The sequence below is a fragment of the Mucor velutinosus genome (assembly GCF_035048745.1).
Source record: "Mucor velutinosus strain NIH1002 chromosome Unknown tig00001563, whole genome shotgun sequence".
Classification (NCBI taxonomy): Eukaryota; Fungi; Mucoromycota; class Mucoromycetes; order Mucorales; family Mucoraceae; genus Mucor; species Mucor velutinosus.
In genome coordinates, this window is record NW_027041904.1 from 281,622 (window position 1) to 301,693 (window position 20,072).

Genomic DNA, 20,072 nt, shown 5'->3' on the forward strand with positions numbered 1-20,072 from the left:
TATTAAAATTTACATGTTTTTGGGTCTCATTTGATTGATTCGTTTGTTTAGTTTTGGCAGAACAAGATGTCCAACCAAGAGTCTAGACAAGAGGAACAGGATCATGGTAAAGATGATGAATAGCTCAGCAATGCAGAAATGACTGATGGAAGTACCAATTTCAAGCCAACTTCCATAGTCAGTGACAAAGAAGAAGAAATTGATGGTTTGAATATCGGTGATGCTCATGACAGCCAAGAACAGAGTGAAAGGTTGGAGATCAATACTAGAACTAAGGATGCCCAACACAGATGAAGCGACAAAGAAGGGAATCAATACCTTGATGATCAAAAGAGTGCCCATCAAGAAGGGATCAAACACAGTGGTGAATCTATACACACTTTCCAAAGAGAAGCTGCTTAGTGAGGCCACATTGCCAGTACCAAAGAAGGCTACATCAATAAAGAACAGGAACACAAGCACAGCACGGCCATCGCTGGCTTTAAGAGAACGGTTGGCAGTAGAGCGAGTGCCCTTGTACAATGTACGTTCCACTTCAAGCCAGATGAGCACTGTGCTACAGAAGCAGACATAAAACAAGAGTTCGTATGAAATGCTAAGCAAAGTCATAAGAGGAGCGAAAGCGAAACAGATAGTGAGCAATCTTGTCAAATAATCGTCGTAAGACTTTCCACGATAAACGAATGGGAAGATGCTTGAAAAAGCTATAAGAGAGGTCGATTGTGAGTTGACATGAAGCACGCTATCTATTGGCCACTTACAGATGATGATCCAACTGGCAACTTGATTGAATACTGGAAGACCTTCACGCTTTTGAAGACTGGTGGAAGTAGACCAGACAAAGAAAAGACTGGCAACTATGGCCAGCAATTGTGCAATCATGATGGCACTTTGAGAATTGCTGACACGGTTGCTTTGCTTGAGCTTCCATAGCGCAAGCACGCTAGCCAAAATGCCGACCAATCCACCTAGCAAACTACATAGGAAATTAGACTCCATGCGGCTACTCATAATTTTGTTTCAACACTTACACCATGTTGAGATCCTCGCCTTTTTCGACTGGCAATAGAGTAAAGACACTAGTGCAAATACAAGAGACAAACCAGCCTGTGAGCAACAGTTTGTTCTCAGAGCGAAGTCTGGGTGGCATAATCAAGGGCCAAGCAGATAGCACAACAAAGATGGCAGTAAGCATTTCGCGGTAAAAGAAGCTAAACACCAGAGCCTCCAAAAAGACGAGTGCAGCAATAACAACAGCAACCGATCTGACAATACCGTTCTGAATACCAAGACGCAAAGCTTCAGACAGCGAGCGATAGTTTCGCAAGATTTGGTTCCAAAAGTATACGGGAAACAGGACGTAGGCATAGTACATTTTGGGCATTTTCTGGATCCATAACATGGCATACAGGCCACCGAGAATGACCAAGGAAAAGAAATCAATCTAACATGGCATGGGTTGGCCTCGATGTATATATGACGCATAGCTATTCACTTACTGTGAGACAGGATTTGATGGTCAGGTTGGTGTAAGATGAGCTACGAAGCACAAAGCTGCGAATCACAAACTCGAGACAGAACACGCACCATCCAACGTAGCCAGCAGTTACAACACTTCTGAGGAAGAACCAGTCGTAAGTCTGGAAATAACGTAAACCTTCAAGACAATGCGACATGAGCTCTCTTGACTTTTGCTCGGCTAACGTGTATTGATGATCATCGATCAGAGACTGGATTTCTGATACAAGCAGAATGGGATTGTTGGATCCTGATAGTTGAGAGAAGGGTCTGAAGAACAGCTCGAGCTGCTCCTTTTCATCTAGTATAAAGCAAAATGAGCCCATTGACCTTATCAGTTGTTGACTGCCATCCTTACCATGCTTCACCTGATACTGCTCCAAAATCTGACGAGCATTGGAGAAGGCAGCTTCTGCTTTGGCCATTTCATCCGCATCCAAATAGCTCAGCGGCAATTCACCCACTGAGTTGACCGGCAAATCAATGCCCACTAAATGAGCCATCAAGGGCGCAATATCAGCTTGTCGAATATCATCACGTTGAATGTCATCCAATCCCCAAGGAGCTGAAAACTCATCATGGCCAAGGCTGGATCGAATGGGCTTACGTACACCAGCACCCCAAGCAACGATAGGTGTACGCGTATTATCAGGATGTCCATCACCATGTCCACCTCTGTTGTTCATACCATGGTCCGCTGTAAACACATAGCTGGTTTTGCCGTCATTGTCGTAAAAGCTCTCAATCAATTGAACAATCTCTTCCACGCCTCGATCCACCAGCTTGATGTTGTCCAAGTACTCCTTTGACATGGGCCTGAATCCATGGCCATTGGTGTCAAGTCCAAGCAAGTGCAAAAAGAAAACAATCTTTTTTTGACGTAATTTGGAGTTCAGTGCAGGATCTACAGCCGCTTTTTCAAACAATGCCTTGACATGATCAAACACCCACACATCCAGTCTCGATGCTTCTCCCGAAAAATCTTCGTATTCAGGTGGATACATGAACGTTTCGACTCGACTGGGATCACTGGCGCCATGTTGGAACATGGGCAAGATATCGGGCGATCCAAATGACCACGTATGTTGAGACTGATTGAAGACGGAATCAAAGTTGACAGGATTCATGGACCAACCTAGATGAAAGAGGTGAGCAACGCAATCTCATGTCAATGGATAAACTGAGGGCAGCATTACCCGTGGTGACAGCACTGACATCCTCATAGAAGCCAGCAATGATGGCAACGTGGCCTGGTCTTGACTCTGTAGGTACACGCGTGTGAGACACACCCCAGGTACCAGTATGTTGGATAACGCTTCTTAGATAAGGTGCTCGAGTCTGTTGGTTATCGTCCAATTCGAACAGTTTGTCTGCTCTGAGTCCATCGCCTATATTTAGAATGAGTCTCTCTGTAGTTGTAGCTAGGCAACATCATCGACACATACCCACAAACAGCACCAGTCTATCAGCAGGTGCTTCCACTGGACTTTTATGTGGTTTCATACCATGCACCAGTGGTGATGTAAAGTAGATGTCAAAGATACTGAACAAGTATACAATGTGAAATATCACACCAATGATCAATAGTCCTACACGTGGTAGCATAGTATGTTGTTGTTGTATAATGGATGTGGAAAAGAAGAAGGTTGATTCGCGCCCCTCTCTTTATTTAAATTGTCTCAAAATGGTAAATGTCCCTTCAAAAGATTTTTGTGCTCCCATTTATACCTTTCTACAGTTTGGGCATCCGCTTGATTTGCAGGTTCCTTTGAAAGGCTCATCAATTGGCTTGATGGTTGTCTGTAAAGATTTACCACAACAAACGCTCAATCACGCCATATTAAATAGTTAGACACACATGCTAGCTACTTTATTCAATCTGCTTGAGATTCCAATACACCCCAAATAATCTTCACAACTTGATCTAGATGTAATGTGATATTTTCATGAACTAATCCTGGTATTCTCTCTCTCTTGAGACCAAGCCATTCCACAGGTGGAGTAGCATCGCCCATCACTTGCAACTGAGGTTGGAAACTCACAGAATTGATAGAGGCATAGGTGTATTTCTCGGCTGATTCACTGGACGGCTGTTCATCCTCTTGCTGCTTGGCAACACGACCCTCCTCGGCCTGCGCATTGGTCGCCGGCGTCAACAGAGTATTGGAAGCACTTGAGACCGATGAAAGCTTTCTTCTGCTATGGATAGGATCATCCATGTCTTCGAAATTGTTACTGCTGCTCGACACACTGAGAGGTGTACTGGGTTCAGGTGTCAAGTGCGGCTTGTCCTTCTCCAATGCACGGTCTAGTTGCATGTTGAACATGTTGATCATCTCCTGCAAGTACTTGATGAGGCCAATGTTGAGCGAAACACTGATACGACCAGCAAAATCGGTGCCAAACTCATGTGTAATGTGTCTGTCCAGTTGCGTGGATTCCATGCTGATTTCAGTGCCCGGAATACCAAAGATCTTGGTGCCGCCCAAGTTCTTGAGCTTGGACCCAGGAGGAGGAAGTGGGGCACTGTAGCGCACCATCAATTCTTTTCCAGGCACGTTCTTGGCCAGAGCAGCACTAGTCAATGTGATCACTAGCTTGCGATGCACACCGTCTTCATTGCGTGGCAACTCTTCTAAACCCACCTTGAATTGCTTGGCTCGAATATCCACGTTATCCGAGTCTTGGAATTGGCTTGGATATATCACAATTTCTACAGCCTTGATGGACAGATTGACCTGACTATGCACAGAGGCGCTTTCATAGACCTTCTTTTGCTTATGCTCCTTCTTGGGTGCAGCAGCAGCAGCAGCGTTATGTGCGATGGTGGTGGTCTTGAAATTCTCTGCGTCGTACTCATCTGAACGAATACCAGCCTCTGCCTTCTTTTTCTTGAGCAATTCGTTGAATCGTTGAACCATGGTGATGATGACAGGCACAGTTTTGACAGAGAGTCTGGCAATCAGCGCATCCAAGTTGATCGACATTTGTAAATCGTACACATCCAAAGTGCGTTGCAAATCCACGTTCAATTCAAGCGATTGCTGAATAGCGTCCAGGATATTTTGATACTCGTATTCAAACGCTGCATTGAAACCATCCGAACGCACGCAAATCGAAGACTTTTCCTTGACAAGTCCATTTTCAAATGATTGATCCACACGGCCCTGAACAACAGCTCGATTGAATTCCGCCTTGCCGGATAGTCTGCCCTCTGAAACTACCTTGATTTCGTCCAAGGAGAGACTCAGCCCTTTGGTCTCATGCGGCACATGATGCAGCTGGAAAGACAGGGCGTTGGGCATCAGCGTGATCTTGCCAATGTTCTGACCGAGATCCACCGAGAACTTCATACTTTGTACACAGACGGCAATGTGCTTTGAGAAGGGTGCTGGTGGTGACAGTGTTGCTTCCTCGCTGTCGTCCAAGGTGGATGTGACCGATACTGGCTTTTCAATGGCACTAGATGGCAACTTGGGAGATTTGGGCGTGTGGTGGATATCCATGGGCTGTGCAAACCAGCAGGTATTGAGAATCAAAAGATCTTGCAAATGTCGCATATTGACATCGCCCAGAATATGAGGTAGTTCGACAATGACCGAGATATCATCCTTCAAATCACCACCTCCGCGTTGAGATGTCAGCATGACGTTGAACAAAATGCGGTCAATACGAGCATTCAAGCACGCTTCTGGAGAAAAGTGATGCTTGACCATGGCCGTGATTTCTCGCACAGAGCCTACGCAACTGATGGTGCGCGATGTGGTGTCCTCTGAAAAGGCATTCATCATGAATTCACTCTGTTCCCAGCCCAAGGAACACACCACTTTGGACGCAGGTTGACAGCTGAGGTCCAGTTGGGTTCTTGATAGACGCAAGAACAGGGAAGCATTCAAGTTGGACTCATGCTCGGACGTTGCTGGGCGATCTGCCTTTCTCTCGCTGGACTGTTGGATGCCCAGCTTCAAGCCTGCGGTCACCTCTCTCAGGAACTGCACCAAAGCTGGGTGCAGTGTATTGACACTCTCTCGGATCAAGACGTCGGCATGAAATCGTTTGGGCGCATCTATGACTTTAGCATGTGCACCCAGAGGTGTCTGGTACAGTAACCACGCACTGAGGCCTGGTAGCTCCACTGTCGCCATGTTGCCTTCACTGGAGGATTTAGGGTCAAAGCCTGTGCGAATACGTAACGCCTTGAGTTTCTTCTTATTGCGATGAGCATCATTGGAATGGCGCTTGGGATACATGCGAATGGTACCGCTATCACATTCAAATGTGCATTCAAGGTTCAAGTGGATGACTTCAGAGGTGTGCGGGGATTCTGCTTCTGGTGTCGTTTTGGACAGGTTGAAGTTAGCCTTGGTCGTAAACGCATCCACACGATCTTTGCTCTTGACATAGATGATACTGAGTGTATTGATATAGTCTGCAATCGTGCCATCGACATCGACCTCGAACCCTTTGACATGCGCATCCACCATGATAGATTGGAGTGGCTTCACCTTGGTAGCAGAGACATGGCATGAAATAGATGGCAAACTAATTTGGTTCATGCGAGGATGGTTCTCTGCGAGAAAATGTTCTGCCTTGTTTTGATCAAATCGCTTCACAAACTGTACAGCCAGGTTGTCCAGTTGGAGAGCGCCCTTTTCAATGTTCTTGGTCATGAACTCAATAGAAACCACAGACAGTAAAAGTGCACTGACACCTCGCTGTGTCTCTGCTGTTGCAGTAGCATTGTTGGAGGATGGCAGATCAGACTGCGAGTTGAGAGGAATAGCCACACCCAAACGACGCACATGCAGACAGATGGTCTTGTTCTCTAGCAGGGATTGAGGCTCCTCTTGTAGCAAGGCTTTGGGCCACTCGTTCTTGTGGGAAATGGACTGAACAATACGCTTTGTGTTTGCAGAGAGCTGATCAATTTCAGCCTTCTTCATCATCTTTTTCTTTCCTAGCTCTGCGTCGTAGTAAATGTACATTTCAGCGAGTTTCCCAAGTGCAATAGGCTGCATGACGGTTTGGATACGAGAGAAATCAATAAAGATAGCGCCTGTAGGCTTATTGTTATCACAGGCGTGTGCATGTGTGCCCTTTTGACAGTTGGCAGTGGTGCAAGTAGGCAAGCAATTCTGTACACTGAAATCCACAAGAATATATGCTAAACAGTTGCGCTGGTACACGGCGTCTTCCTTGTTGTTCATCAGGGCTTGGTCAATGTCTTCCACCGTATTGTGGTCCAGCGAGAGCGAGAAATTGCGAGCTTGCAACTTCCAGCTAAGTTGATCTCCATTCGTTGATTCTTGTCCTCCATCCAGTAGGTTGTCATTGGAGATGGACGCCTCCAAAAGATTGGACCTGAACATGCCCAGGGCAGAGGGGCTCGAGGCAGACACTTGAAGGCCGTCCAACGCAATGTCAATACTGTACTTGAACACACGGCTAGCAGATGAAGATGCAGCAGTTGTGTTAGGGATTTCAGAAGAAGGTGTTGCTGATGCTGATGTTGTGTTTTTATTCTTGGAGTATGACAAGACTTCCACAAGCTCACTGACTTCATTGCCCACTAATGATTGAGCCGTCAGTATCGAATCAATCAAGCTGGCATCCAGCGACATGGAAATCAAATCAATGGAGATCATGGACCGCAGCTTCAGTTGAGAGACGCCTTTGACCACCTCGTTCTTGATAGATCCCGTACTACGAATACCAGGGATACTAAACGTGCTCGAATTGTTGCTGTGCTTGTCCTTTGTGATGAGATGCACCACCTGCTTGGACAGCTGGAAAGCGTACATGTGCTGCACAGGGGCTGATTTATGATGTGTTTCATCAACCATGATAAAAAAGTCCAGGATACTGTATTCGAAACTGAGTGATGGCAACAAGTCTGCTTGAACGGCAAATTCATTCAGCAAGAATTGAAGCTTGATATCCATCTTTTTGGCAGCAGGCGCAAGAGAAGGAGCAGGAGCATCTTCCACAGTAGCTAAAGCAGGTGTGTTGTTAGCTGATGGAACACCACGTTGTTCCTCCCATTCCTTGATCAAGTTTTGAAACATAAAATGATATCTTCTGCCTTGCTCTGTTTGCCAGGACTCTACAAACCCATAAAGACGCAACAGACTCTGGGGAACGTGAACATGGAACTTGTGAATGTTGGAAAACACGTTCAACACAGCCTTGGTAGTGTCTGATTTGCTGTACTTTTTAGAAACCTTGGGCACTTGGGAGATATTGGCATTGACGTTGGCCTGTTCTAGCAGAATACCCAGCAAGACATTGTTATTTAGCGCAGATGGGGTAGTGTGCTGTAATTCTTCTCTGAATTTAACGTCAATCAAGTGGATGCCACCAGCAGCTTCCAGCACCAGACGAGGCTCAGCATGCACAGTTCTGCGACCACGATTGGAACTTTTCTTTCCAGAGCCTGTATCTGAATCACGTTCGTTATGAATGAGTTGCAGAGGCGCCAGCTTGGGATTGGAAAACAAAGCAGAGCCCTGGACGCCCGAAATCAATGTATCCATTCTGAGTTCATGCGCATGAGCAATCATTTGAATCTTGTCCAAGTTCACCAACGCTTGAGCTACAACATCGACCTTACTCAGCAAAGCATCGAAATCAAAATCGTTATTTTCTGCTACGACGACAGTGTCTGGCAGTGTGGAAGATGTAGCTGCATGCGCTGCAAAGCCAGAATGATTGGGCGTGGCCTTGTTGTTAGCATGCGACAGATTCAGTAGTTTGGCAGTAAACACTTTTTGAACCAGCAGCATGTGGCGAGCAAAGGCCAGGATAATAGGGTTGGTGGATATACTGATTTCATCGAGACTGATCTTGGTAATAATGTCAAGATAACCATCAGGCACAGTTAACGTCTTACTGATCTGAGGAGGATGCTGCTGACCATGTTCAGGCACAGACGAGATGGCAGATGCCTTGAACAAACACTCGAGCAAAAACTCGAATGTTCCTAGCGAGATACTGTTTTCTTCTCTGCTTGATTCGGCGGTCTCTTCCTCATAGATGGTGAATACAAATTGACCCAACCTGATTTTGGCAAAATTTGCAGAAGAAACCAAGAAACGCACTACTTCGTCCGTCATGTTTTTAGCTGTTGCTCTCTCTCCGTCTTGCAAAACAGGAGGGTTCTGATGGAACGGTTGCGTAAACAGTCGACAATGCGTAATATCGCTGTATCCCACTTCCCAGCTACGCCAATGAGAGAAGGTGTGCACTACGTTGGCGTACATGGCCTCCGAATCAATGCCTTGTAATGCACCACCCGATGTAAGTCTGTACTGTAATTCTTCTCGTTTGGACGACGGCATGGATCTCAGGCAGTGCCGCATACGCGCTAGTAATTTCCAGCCGCAGTCATTTCTAAAGTTGCGAGAACCCAGTCGAAGCATGGTGGTAGGCGTGGTCAAAAACACAGGATCACCCACCACGCCTTGCGTGATGGAGTAGTTGGCAATTTCGTTGATGAATACCTGCACTTGTCGGGTGCGTTGGTCTTGGAAGCTTTCCAGGATGCCCTTGAGGTCATCCACAAAGACCAACCACGAGTAGACAGCACCCACAAGGATTTCCACAGATTCTGTAATAATGATGGTATCCACACTGTGAACAGTGAGCTCAGCATAGTTGGGTGTTCTTGCGCCGAGCCATTTAAAGCTGAACCCCTTGACAGCCAGATCCAGCATGACCAGCTCGTCCACCAACGCTTCTTGATCATCATCCATGTTGGTGTACAGTTTCTTGTTGCGCAACGAGTCGTACGGGATACCAAACGCAATAGACTGTCTCTCGTGTTGTTTGGACACATACTGCACAGTAGATCCCATGTCACCCACATCAATGTGCACGCGAGACTCCTGCAACACCATGTTGGATTCAGCGACCTTCTTCTTCTTTTCGTCAAACGCATAATCCTCAAACTTGACACTACCAATCATCTTGAAATCGTTCAGAAAGATGTCTGCTGAACACAGGATGGTGTCTTGTGGATTGTATTGGGTCTTGACAAAGGACTCACCGTGCTTGTAAGACGGCAGATCATCAGGCACCGTGACATTTTGAATAAAATGCAGGTAGGTTTGCGGTAGAATGACTGCAAAACGGGTGCAAATGTACTGGTCTGTTAGGTAGCGGGTCAACTGTTCAATGTACTCCATTTGCAGTGCGTCCAGCATGGTTTCCAGATCCCAGTCGTCTTTGATGATCTCTTCAGCCAGCTCTTGCACCAGCTTCACCAAGATAGGTGTCACCAGCACAGTGACAGGTCGCGTGGCCTCAATGACGGTAGTTGCAATCACCTCGTTTCCCTTGCCATACGCATCTGCGTTGTTCATGTTGCTGTCAGAATGCTTTCTATGGTCTGCTTCATGCGCTGCAAAGTAACCCTGTGCATCTCCATCGCCTGTTGTGGTCTCGTCATACAAGGGTCGATAGCTTTCATCGTGTCCCTTTTCAGGCACAAAATGAGGCTGAGAGGGTGGTATATAAGGATGAAAGAAGCCGCCATGGGTGAATTCAGCGTTAGGTCGCAGCACTTTGAATCGCCTGAGATAGTCGCTGTAAGGGATGGAAGGCGGAATAGCCGCTTTGAGGTCTTTTTCTGGCTTGCGCTTTGGATAATTGTCTGCTTGATCCGCAGAAGACGTGTAGCTATCACTGCCATCATCATCACTGGTCATGTCGCTGAGATAGTCTCTGGATTGCATGGAATACTGATCTGCCACGGAATAAGAATCCTCTTCTTCTTCATCCGAGTTTTTGGCTGTGTGAAATGATTCATTGTCCTTGCCTGAGAGTCCACTGCGAATGGAGTAGTTGTCATAGAGGTCACTGTCAAACTCAAAGTCAGATCTGTCCTCATCATCATCGTCGTCATCATCGTCGGATTCGCTTTGCATCAGTCTATCGCTTGAGGCATGGATACTGCCGTTGTTATTATAGCCTGCAAATCGAACACTCTCTGGCGACGGTGCACCTGACGAATAGGAGCTGTTATCATAGAGCACAGATTTGTCTTCTACACGGCCAAACATAAAGGGTCTAAAGGGTGGTGCGTACAAGATGCCCACATGGTGTTCATTGGTAGATCGCATAGAGGAACGTGAGCCTGGCGATATAGAAGGTTAGAAATAGTCAAAAAAAAAAAAGGTCTGCTTCAACATACTCTGAGATGCTGCATCTGCTTCTTCATAGAGACGCACACAACGTCGTGTAGGATAATCCTGTGTTCGAATAAAGTTTTGCTGCTCACTTCTGGCCTTTTTCCACACAGCTGTGTGTCTGAATATAGTGACATTGAGGCCAAGGTCTGCCTTTGCAATTTCAACCCAAGAATACTCCTTGTTGTCCAGTGCACCACCACCATCAGTAGCCCCATCGCCACCACGCGCTTGATCTGGGTTGGCTAAGCATCGCGTCAAAATGGCTGGGATTTTGATGGTGATTCTTTGGCTGTACTTTGCATTAATCAAGTTGTCAAACTCGAGTAAAATACCGTCTTTGAGAGCAATGTTGGTAGCACTGTTCATACTCATTAAACAGACGTCGACCTCTTGCACATAGAGTTTGACAAATGACACGTCGGGTAGATCCTTGGATTCCATCTCTTGCGGTACAGCATTGTCCTCGTCAATGAGGTTGTAGGCAAAGGACTGACCAAAGCAGGAGAGCCCCAGCAAGAAGGAGGGTTTAATTTCACCTGTAATGCGACCAATATCAAACTCCCAGTGACATAGGTAAGTGGAGCATTCAGGAAGTGGGCCAAACAAGCGATGGCCGTATACATTCAACCCTATAAATAAGAATGAGCTTTATCTCAACGCTATATATATATATATATATATATATATATATATATATATATATGCATCAACTTACCGTCAATATAAACATAGTTTTTGGGATCGCGTGCATTTTTGATACGAAAGAAACCTTCTTTTGACTGAGGATTGGGGTTACTGTCTCTACTCAGCGTAATGGGACTAATATTGAGGTACATGTCAAGATAGACATCCAAGTTTCTCAACTCCAACTGTAGCTCTTGAAACTCAAATTGCGAATACCTGGAGCACTCGTATAGATTTTCAGGAAACAAGAGTACGCCATCCTCCAACTCGAGCAAGAGATAGACTTCAAAGGGATCCGCCAGAGGCTTTGACTCTGCTTGCTTCTTTTTCTGCTCCAGCCACTCTTGGTGATTGCGTTTTTGTCTTCTGTACTCATCAATGGTAGAGAAATTGTTCCAGGCACCAAAGTAGTTTTCCTTGAGCAAAAAGAGGTATCGAATCAAGGTACCAAATAGCTTGACAGTGGCACCGTTGATTTTCAGGTGCAGGTTGCAGGACTCAATGTGACGCAAAATATCCACTGTGCTGTAAAATTCGTACGAGCCGTCAATGGTGAGGTTGACTGCGACAGCTGCATGGGCATCATCTTGTCTCATAAAAGCACTGAGCGTGTGCGATGTCTGTAGAGAGAGACCTGCGCTGCCGTGCTCTGCTACTACAAAGAACTTGATGGCTGTGGTATCAGGCTGGAATTCAATGAAGGGCAGCATGACATTGAATGCCAGTCGATGGGCTTGTAACTTGAGGAAGGCTGTATAAGAGACGAGTTAGCTGTCGGGCCCTCTCAGATTTGCTGCAGGCTTACCATTATCTTCAATTGAATTAGGGTTATTAATGACATTGTGCTCGTTAACACAGAGGTAAATGGTAGGATTCTCGAGGTTAAACTGCAGCTGGTATGTCATGGGTGTAAAATGCAGTAAATCTGAAGGTGGACCTGACGTCCAGTCCTTGACGGTATCTTGTAACAAGTAAATGTGATCTCTCAGTAAGAAAATGGTGGGCTTCTTGGGCGTAAATTTGAAATCCCAGTGCCTGAATCCATTCCACTGCAGCGGTGTTGGCATGTTGATGTGTATCTCTATGCGATTCGACTGAATAAACGACGCGTAATTCACGCTGGTGGTAATGTCTGTGTCTTTGAGCACGACATCAATGACATTGGCGTATCCATTCTCCCCTACTGCAAACGGTGTGACGACCTTGATGAAGGAGCCCTCGCCTACCTTGATATTAAACCAGCCATAAGGTCTGGAGTAATAACCATCAGATCCGATATCCAGATCGGATGACCCTGAATGGTACTTCCAATCCTATAAAAGGAAACATGTTTTCAGGCTATTATGCACTGTGTAACTACCATCCACTGCCCTCGACTTTTACCTTGGATTTCTCTCGTGTGGGTACTCGCAATTTACCTTCATTCATAAACTCAATGTACGTCTCAAACGACGTGGCAATACGTTGCTGGCCTGGTGATAGTTTCGGTGTTGGTGTATTGCCACGGTGTGAATTGGGAAAAAAGTAATCCTGCATCTCTGATCTCTGTCGATCCGCCCAGGCACCATAGTGAATAGTAGCATCCCATAATGAAATACGAATTCCCCATTCTGGCGGTAATCCTCCATTGCCTATATCAATGCCAATACCTGCAAAGGCATCAGATGTTTCTGGTACAGGCCCTAAACATCATATGAGTTACACACACTCACACACAAAAGATCCTGTTTCTTACCAGCATAATCAGCATAGTAGGTTAAAGCCATTTCATTGCATTCCACGACATTGGTAACTCTGGCATACTCTTCATGAAATGTTGTTGTGTCGCTTTGACTGCCCATCTGCGATTTCCCATCTCGCATGATATTTCGCATGTGTTGCATCTCGCCGTACTGCCTAGTCATGGAGAAGGGGTACAAGCATCGGAACGGCTTGAGCAACCAAGCAATGAATGTGATTCTCGGTAGCGGCTTAATGACTCTTTCCGTTGTTTCATCTACTTTGGTATAATCCATGTTGTCCTTCAGACTGATCTGCACTTTTCTCAATATGAAATCCATCACTGATTTGTAGTAGTCCATGGATGATCTCGCTTTACTCAGGCTGTAGATACCGCTGGCTTGCGACACTTTCCACACCAGCATGGATTTGATCTCTGTATTGCCAATCATCACTGCACCCGTTGTACACTCAAATTGAATTGGCATTAAGCGCTCCATCAGTGAATTGTCGACATTCATCGGGCTCTGGCTTTCGGGATCAAGTGTTCCGCGAGCATCAGTCAGCTTCTTTTCGTCTTCGTTTGTACTTGTGAGAGGAGGTGCTGTGGTTGTATTGCAGGTGTCCATGGGCGATAATCCAAGTATATCCTTCATTCGATCATAGGCAGGTGCATTGTTGTAAAAGAACCACTCTAGACCCTCGACACTGCAGACCACTCGACATGGCAGATTGTTGGTTTTACCTTGAGTTTGCAGTCAGTCATCTTGCGCATTATATCTATATACATTGAGCTGAAATACCATTCTTGTCGTCTTCTGCTTTTCGAACATTCAGCAACCAATATCGAATCGCAATGTGTCCTTTGACTATGGAGATGGACTGATTTGTTGATAGATATCTCAGGTTTTTAAACAGGATTCGGCCGCCCAGCAGCGACACACGGATGGAATCTAGTAATGTGAATGTGTGTTGTCAGTATACTAGCAGTAGATTTAATGCTTTTACTCCTCCTGCTCGACTTTACCAACTTCGATATAAGCATGATAGCGTCTCCATGTGTACTGATTAATAATGAATGTAAGTACTTGACCAAGCACACGATTAAAGTAAAATAAGAAAAAGATGACAACAACAATAACCACCAGACAGTAAACCACAAACAGCCAAAAGTCGCTGACTGACTGAAGGTTGGGATTGGTGGTGGTGGCCGCTGCTGCTTCAACGAAAAACATGAAAAAGAAAAGAAAGCTTAATATATTAACAAGAGAAAAGGCGTTCCATATTTGTAAATTGCGGCATGCTTTAAAAGGGGAAATCCACATCAATGTGACTCTAAACATGCACACCGACCTCAACATGTTCATAATCTCGGATCCACAGTGATCCCGAGTCTTTTGGTTTTTTTTTTTTTCCATGTGAAGTTTGTACTCCCCATATAGTATCTTGTTGCAACTATTTGAATAATGAGCACACATTGTTGAGAGGTCTGAGCCTTTCAAAATATGCTTATTATGCATTTGATCTGATTGCATGAAATGCCATGGATCTACCGTTCAGTATGTCATTACGTTATGGCTGTGCTCGATGATTTCCATAATTGCAATAACATTTGTCATTTGCAGTGAAGATGCCGAGGAGCTCGGATTCCATCAACATTATATGGTCTATACATAAGTAAAAATCACAAGAGAGAGTAAAGCTGCCAGCCTCTCTACTCAATTAAACATAGTCATTTACCATTCTAAAAAGTACATCAAAATCATAGCAGCTCGTAGATTGAGTGGTATTGAACAGCCATCTCTAGTTGATTTATCACCTCACTGTGAAACTTTTAAATCAGTACGATCCTAGTCTACTACTGAGGGTTTGTTACATCTTGCAATTGTCTGTGGACACCAGATGAGATGTATTAAGAGATAAATGTTTCTCATTTCAAAATTCTCAGTCCCAAAATGCACAAACAAATACTCGCAAACGAAACCCCCCCCCCCCTCCAGAAGAGAAAGAAATGTAAGTCTGCTGTAGGCAACGAAGCCCAATTGTCAGTGTATTGGCGAAGCATCGCCAGTTCTTGCTGAATCGCAAGGCTTCCGTCTTTGGATTCTTGGAGACGACTGCTCTCTTCTATTGATGCTCTTGTACTGCACGGCCTTAGACAATGGATGCGAAAGCTCGGAACGGATGGGAACAAGTGCATTGGGTCCAAGATAGCTTTTGATGTGCTATGTAACGGCTTGTTTTGCCTGCTCTGGTATGGCATTTACTCCCACGAACTCTTACTCTTGCTTTCAACACGGCCTATAATGATAGCTACTGAAAAAGCTTGTAACTGTACTGCTCCTTCTGGTTATTAGAAAGGAAGCTAAACGTTTGATCGATATAGCATAATGAACGAGGTGTTTGAGCATATTTTGTTGTAAGAACCCACGACAATAAAGCATTTAGAAGCAGAGAATATATATATATATATCTCAAGGTGCAATGAAATAAAGACATGAATAAGAAAGACGCTACCAATTAGATCATGCACACCTATCTATACTAAATTGAAAGTACTCTCGAAACCAACAATATCAAACTTGGTTTGAATACAGCTTAATTGCCCTCTGTCATGTCGGGATACATTTTATTAGTGTCGACTAAATGTATAGAATATGTTACAGTGCTGTTGGACTCACTCATTTCTAAGCTCAAATGCATCTAGCACGTGTGCAAGAAAGCTTTTGAAACATGGCTCACCGACATTTCAAGTATCTATTGATAACTTGAAGCCAACAAGTTAATATCGCCCTTTTCGTACGCTCCAATTTTTAAAATGCTTTGTCAAATGCATACATGCGTGGTGTACACATGCGAAAGCTCAACGGAGATTCAATTTCTACTGTTCTGAATGATGATCCATGGGATTCCGAAATCTATCGACCTTAAAATTACGCGTTTCTTGATAGTAAACACCCCTTTAAACTTATATAAAACTTGTAGAGAATTTAAAGGAGAATACAATGGTATTTATATCAAGTTTCTGGTGTACATTGTTCACTTGATATTTGATACAATTGTTTTTGCGATTTTCTGACTATTTTCTAAAGATTAATTACTATCTGTCATCAAAACTTATTGTTAAGCATTACTAATCATTGTAGACCAAACAATTTCCTACCGAATGAGCTATTGCTTGAAGCTCTGGCATAACTCTATCATGAAATATTGACAATATTGTCCTGACCAAAAAAAAGACCACCAGATTTTTTGCTTGCTATCACAGGCAGATTTTGAAGAAAAATCAATGATTTTGCATGCTACCCTTTTTTGAACATACCTCGACAAATACTAACCAGATTCGCACAAAACAAAGACCATTCGATAGCTCTACGTTAGATCCATTATAATGTGAGTGTTTCAATTACCAGATGTACGTTTCCTTATAAATTTGCTGAAGAACATATATTTTATGAGCTACAAGCTGATATATTCAGCAAGGTGCTAACTAACTAAAATCATACAAATAAATATATCAGTAAATTATCAGTTTATCATTCTGTGCAAAATTAAGACGATTCTTTATTGAATGAATTGTGTGGTCCCATTTATATCTTTGTGAATAATGTCAAATCCTGAGGTGTAAAGTCAAGTGTGATGATCCAGTGGATTGTCGTAAATGATATGTGTAAATAATCTACAGTTACGTGTAATTGTAACCGCTCTTGTATGTCATTGAATTAAATGGTATTGTTTCAGTAATAGTCATCCTACTAGTTGACTATTTGATGGGTCTTGATGTGCGTGTAGACTATAGTTTGATGTGCGTTTAGTAGTGTATGTAAAAACCGATGAGATGTTGATGTGTTGTATTAGGTGTGATATGTTGGATTATAGTGTGAAATGCATCAAATGAAAATAAGAAACCAAATTTACTGCTTTATTATGGCTTTGCACGTTTGCTTCCTTAGGGTTATTATACCTGTTTAAGGTCAAGGTTAGCAAATGTTGCCTTGACACCACAAATCACTTAATCCACAACTAAGTATAGCAGGTATAACATCATTAAAATTAGATGCAGTGTATTCTTGGGACAAGGGCTTGCAGTCTTCTCTAATTTGCTACTACGACGCTTTTATGTTCAAAGCTTCCAGTATTTACTACTTGTCCACTTATCTCGCTACGCTCGATGTCGGCGTCGCCCTGCGGGCTCTCATTGAAGCCGTTTTAAATCAGACATTATAACATTTTAGTATATCAAGTGGATTTTAAACAATTTATTATTAGTTAGTAACAGAAAGGTTGTATCAGAGCCAGGAGGAGGAGAGGAGGTATCTTCCTTAGTATTCTTTTTGCTTACGTTGATATTAAACAAAGCCTATTATTGGGATAATGCGAAAGAAATTCAAATTTTATGCAGTATTTGTATATCACAAATGCCATTTTTTGATAATAGAATTGTCATATCATTCACTGCTGCTGATGCTCTTAATAAGCTGGCGACATAAAGCTGGTCATAAGTAAATAAAGGACTTGTGTAAGATCTACAACGACTTTTTTGAGATATTGACATTGCAAAAGGCTCGCTTGTAACTAAAGCACCCAAAAAAAGTATTTGGGTTAAGCAGTTACCCTTCCAATTCCATGATCCCCATTTAATCAGCATCGCAATCATCATTATCATCAACAGAAAGGGCATTTAGGTCAGCCAGCAGCAATGCCGCCGCCAAAATTAATTCAACCTCAGCTTTTTTTTTCTCTGCTCAAGATTGAACAGATCTCGCCTTTTTTCGACTTCTTTAATCTATCTTTTGGTATTCGACTATATGAACTGTAATGATCACCCTACGCTGCCTAATACATTATTGAAGTGCTTTTCAAGGCGCTTCCGATGGTGCTAACTGTAATAAGTGCTTTGATTGAAACTATTGAGCAATTCAATAAATTTGAAATGAGGTTTTTAGCGAAAATAGCCATACTTTGTATATGAAAGACTCATAACAGTGGTTTCAGAGGTTGCTCTGGATCGAGAGAAACATTTTAATTTGATATATGCCATAGTAAAAGTCTTTATTTTCAAGGCGAAAAATGCGATCCTTTGATTTTCGTAAAAAAACCATGAGGGGTACCTCATGCTTTTTGGTCGATTTTTGGCCATATTTTTTTAGGTCTTCAAAAAGTTGAGCAAAGGTGTCAGAAAGTTACTACTACTCAAGTGCAATTGTTTGGCGTTATTCCGGTGGCTCAAAAAGGTCTACATGTCAAGATATGAAGGCTTGAAAACTGTCCAATTTGGTTATGTTTTGCTTTATGGCTTTTATTTACCCGACACGAACCACATCTTTAGTAGCTAAAGTCGTCTGGAAGGGCAGTTCTGCCACCTGTGCAGCTTGTAATTTCAACAGGAGACATATTGATTTCGGTAAAGCTGATTCATGCAAATTTTGATGTGATATGTTGCTGGTAAGCTTATTAACAGTGGAAATGAAATCCCGAATTTGCTGCTTGAACACTACTACGGTTTTACACCTTTGCTTGACTACGGTAAAATCGATTAGGACTAATATTACCAAATGTTGAATTAGATGCAATATCACTACACTTGACGACGGTGTCACCCTGCGGGCTGTCGCCGTAGACATTCCAAATCATTAACAATAATAAACTCTGCTATATATGTAGATATTAAACAATCCATTATTAATAAAGAAAGAGAGAAATCGAATTTACTACTTAGATACTACAATTTTGCATATTCGCTTCGCAACAATCAAGCCCTCGTATAGATCAATACTATGAAAGGCTGGGCTGGATTATATGTGAATACAACACGTAGAAAGACATGGCTTACAGATTTACTGAGTTTATTAAAGATGCATGCATTGAATACCCCAAAGAGTAGCACGCTTTATTATGTTGCCTTTGTTGCAGAAGCGGGCCCATACTGTTTAATTTTATTAATAGGATGCTATCTATTGCACGGCATGAGATAGTAAAAAGATAACATACATGAAAAATTGTCTTTTAATACTATCTATACAATACAATGTTTGCCACAATATTCATTAGATACTGTTTCTCAATTGCTTGATGACCGTGTGGAATATACAAGATAATCCAATCAGATTGTAGATAATAATCTTCATAAACTGCTATTGTAGTGGAATTAGGTTCTCGAAATTTTGTGGTACTATATTCGCTTTTACTATGCCATCGCATAGTTGAACAGTTCGTAATATATGAATGTTATTTTGAATGTGTACTTGAGCTGATTCGTTTAAAAGTTACTGGCAGATAAATGTAAAATTATCAAAAAGTTTCCGCATAGAATGTTACAAAGTGTTTGTTATTTAATGGTGTTGTGAGTATAAGTAACAGATTTAGATAAATGTATATGTCAGCAGTATAAGTGAGAAAAAAAAATAACCTTTATTATTTTTGATATTCATATTAACTATAAAAGTTACTAACAAAGTCTGTGTGCACCTGTGTCGTGTGTATAGGTATAGTTTTAGAGTAGACTTAGATAAATGTATATAAAAGAATAGAATTGAGATATAAGATGATCTTTATTGTTTTGCAAACAAAGTTGATATTTATACTAAATTAAAAAAATTTACACACAAAGTCTGTGTGTACCTGACACCTGACAATGAAAAAAAAAAAGGGAGGGGTGCTTGCTTCTTTTATACTGACGCCGAAAGCTCACGTCTGGGCCACACTTCTTTATATAAAGACGCTGATGGTCTCACGTCTGACATTTAACTAACATTGAACCCTTATATAGGGTGAGAAAATCTTAATATTGTCAAATTGTGGTTTTTTTTAAATATATCACATTTTCATGGGTAAGAATGTAATGAATTGAAAAGTTTGAAATTGATTTGATCGACTTGACTATTCCCAATAACGGAAAATAATTTAGTTAAAATGTAATGGCAGAAGGTTCTTTAAATTATTCCGGTAATATAAGTATTGCTA

General features: G+C 42.8%; 2 protein-coding genes across 2 annotated transcripts; both read right to left on the minus strand.

Moving 5' to 3' along the window:
• Positions 1-9: 9 nt before the first annotated feature.
• Positions 10-3,123, minus strand: ATC70_008693 (uncharacterized protein; the record flags this gene model as incomplete). Its single annotated transcript, XM_064827939.1, has 7 exons — positions 10-704; positions 762-976; positions 1,032-1,444; positions 1,500-1,819; positions 1,877-2,653; positions 2,715-2,906; positions 2,964-3,123. 7 exons carry the CDS (start codon positions 3,121-3,123, stop codon positions 10-12), a joined length of 2,772 nt encoding a protein of 923 aa, XP_064685141.1.
• Positions 3,124-3,392: 269 nt separating this feature from the next.
• On the minus strand, positions 3,393-14,344 carry ATC70_008694 (uncharacterized protein; the record flags this gene model as incomplete). Its single annotated transcript, XM_064827940.1, has 8 exons — positions 3,393-10,651; positions 10,709-11,335; positions 11,422-12,141; positions 12,196-12,703; positions 12,774-13,072; positions 13,126-13,854; positions 13,913-14,062; positions 14,137-14,344. The coding sequence occupies 8 exons, from the start codon at positions 14,342-14,344 to the stop codon at positions 3,393-3,395; spliced, it is 10,500 nt and encodes a 3,499-aa protein (XP_064685142.1).
• Positions 14,345-20,072: the final 5,728 nt, after the last annotated feature.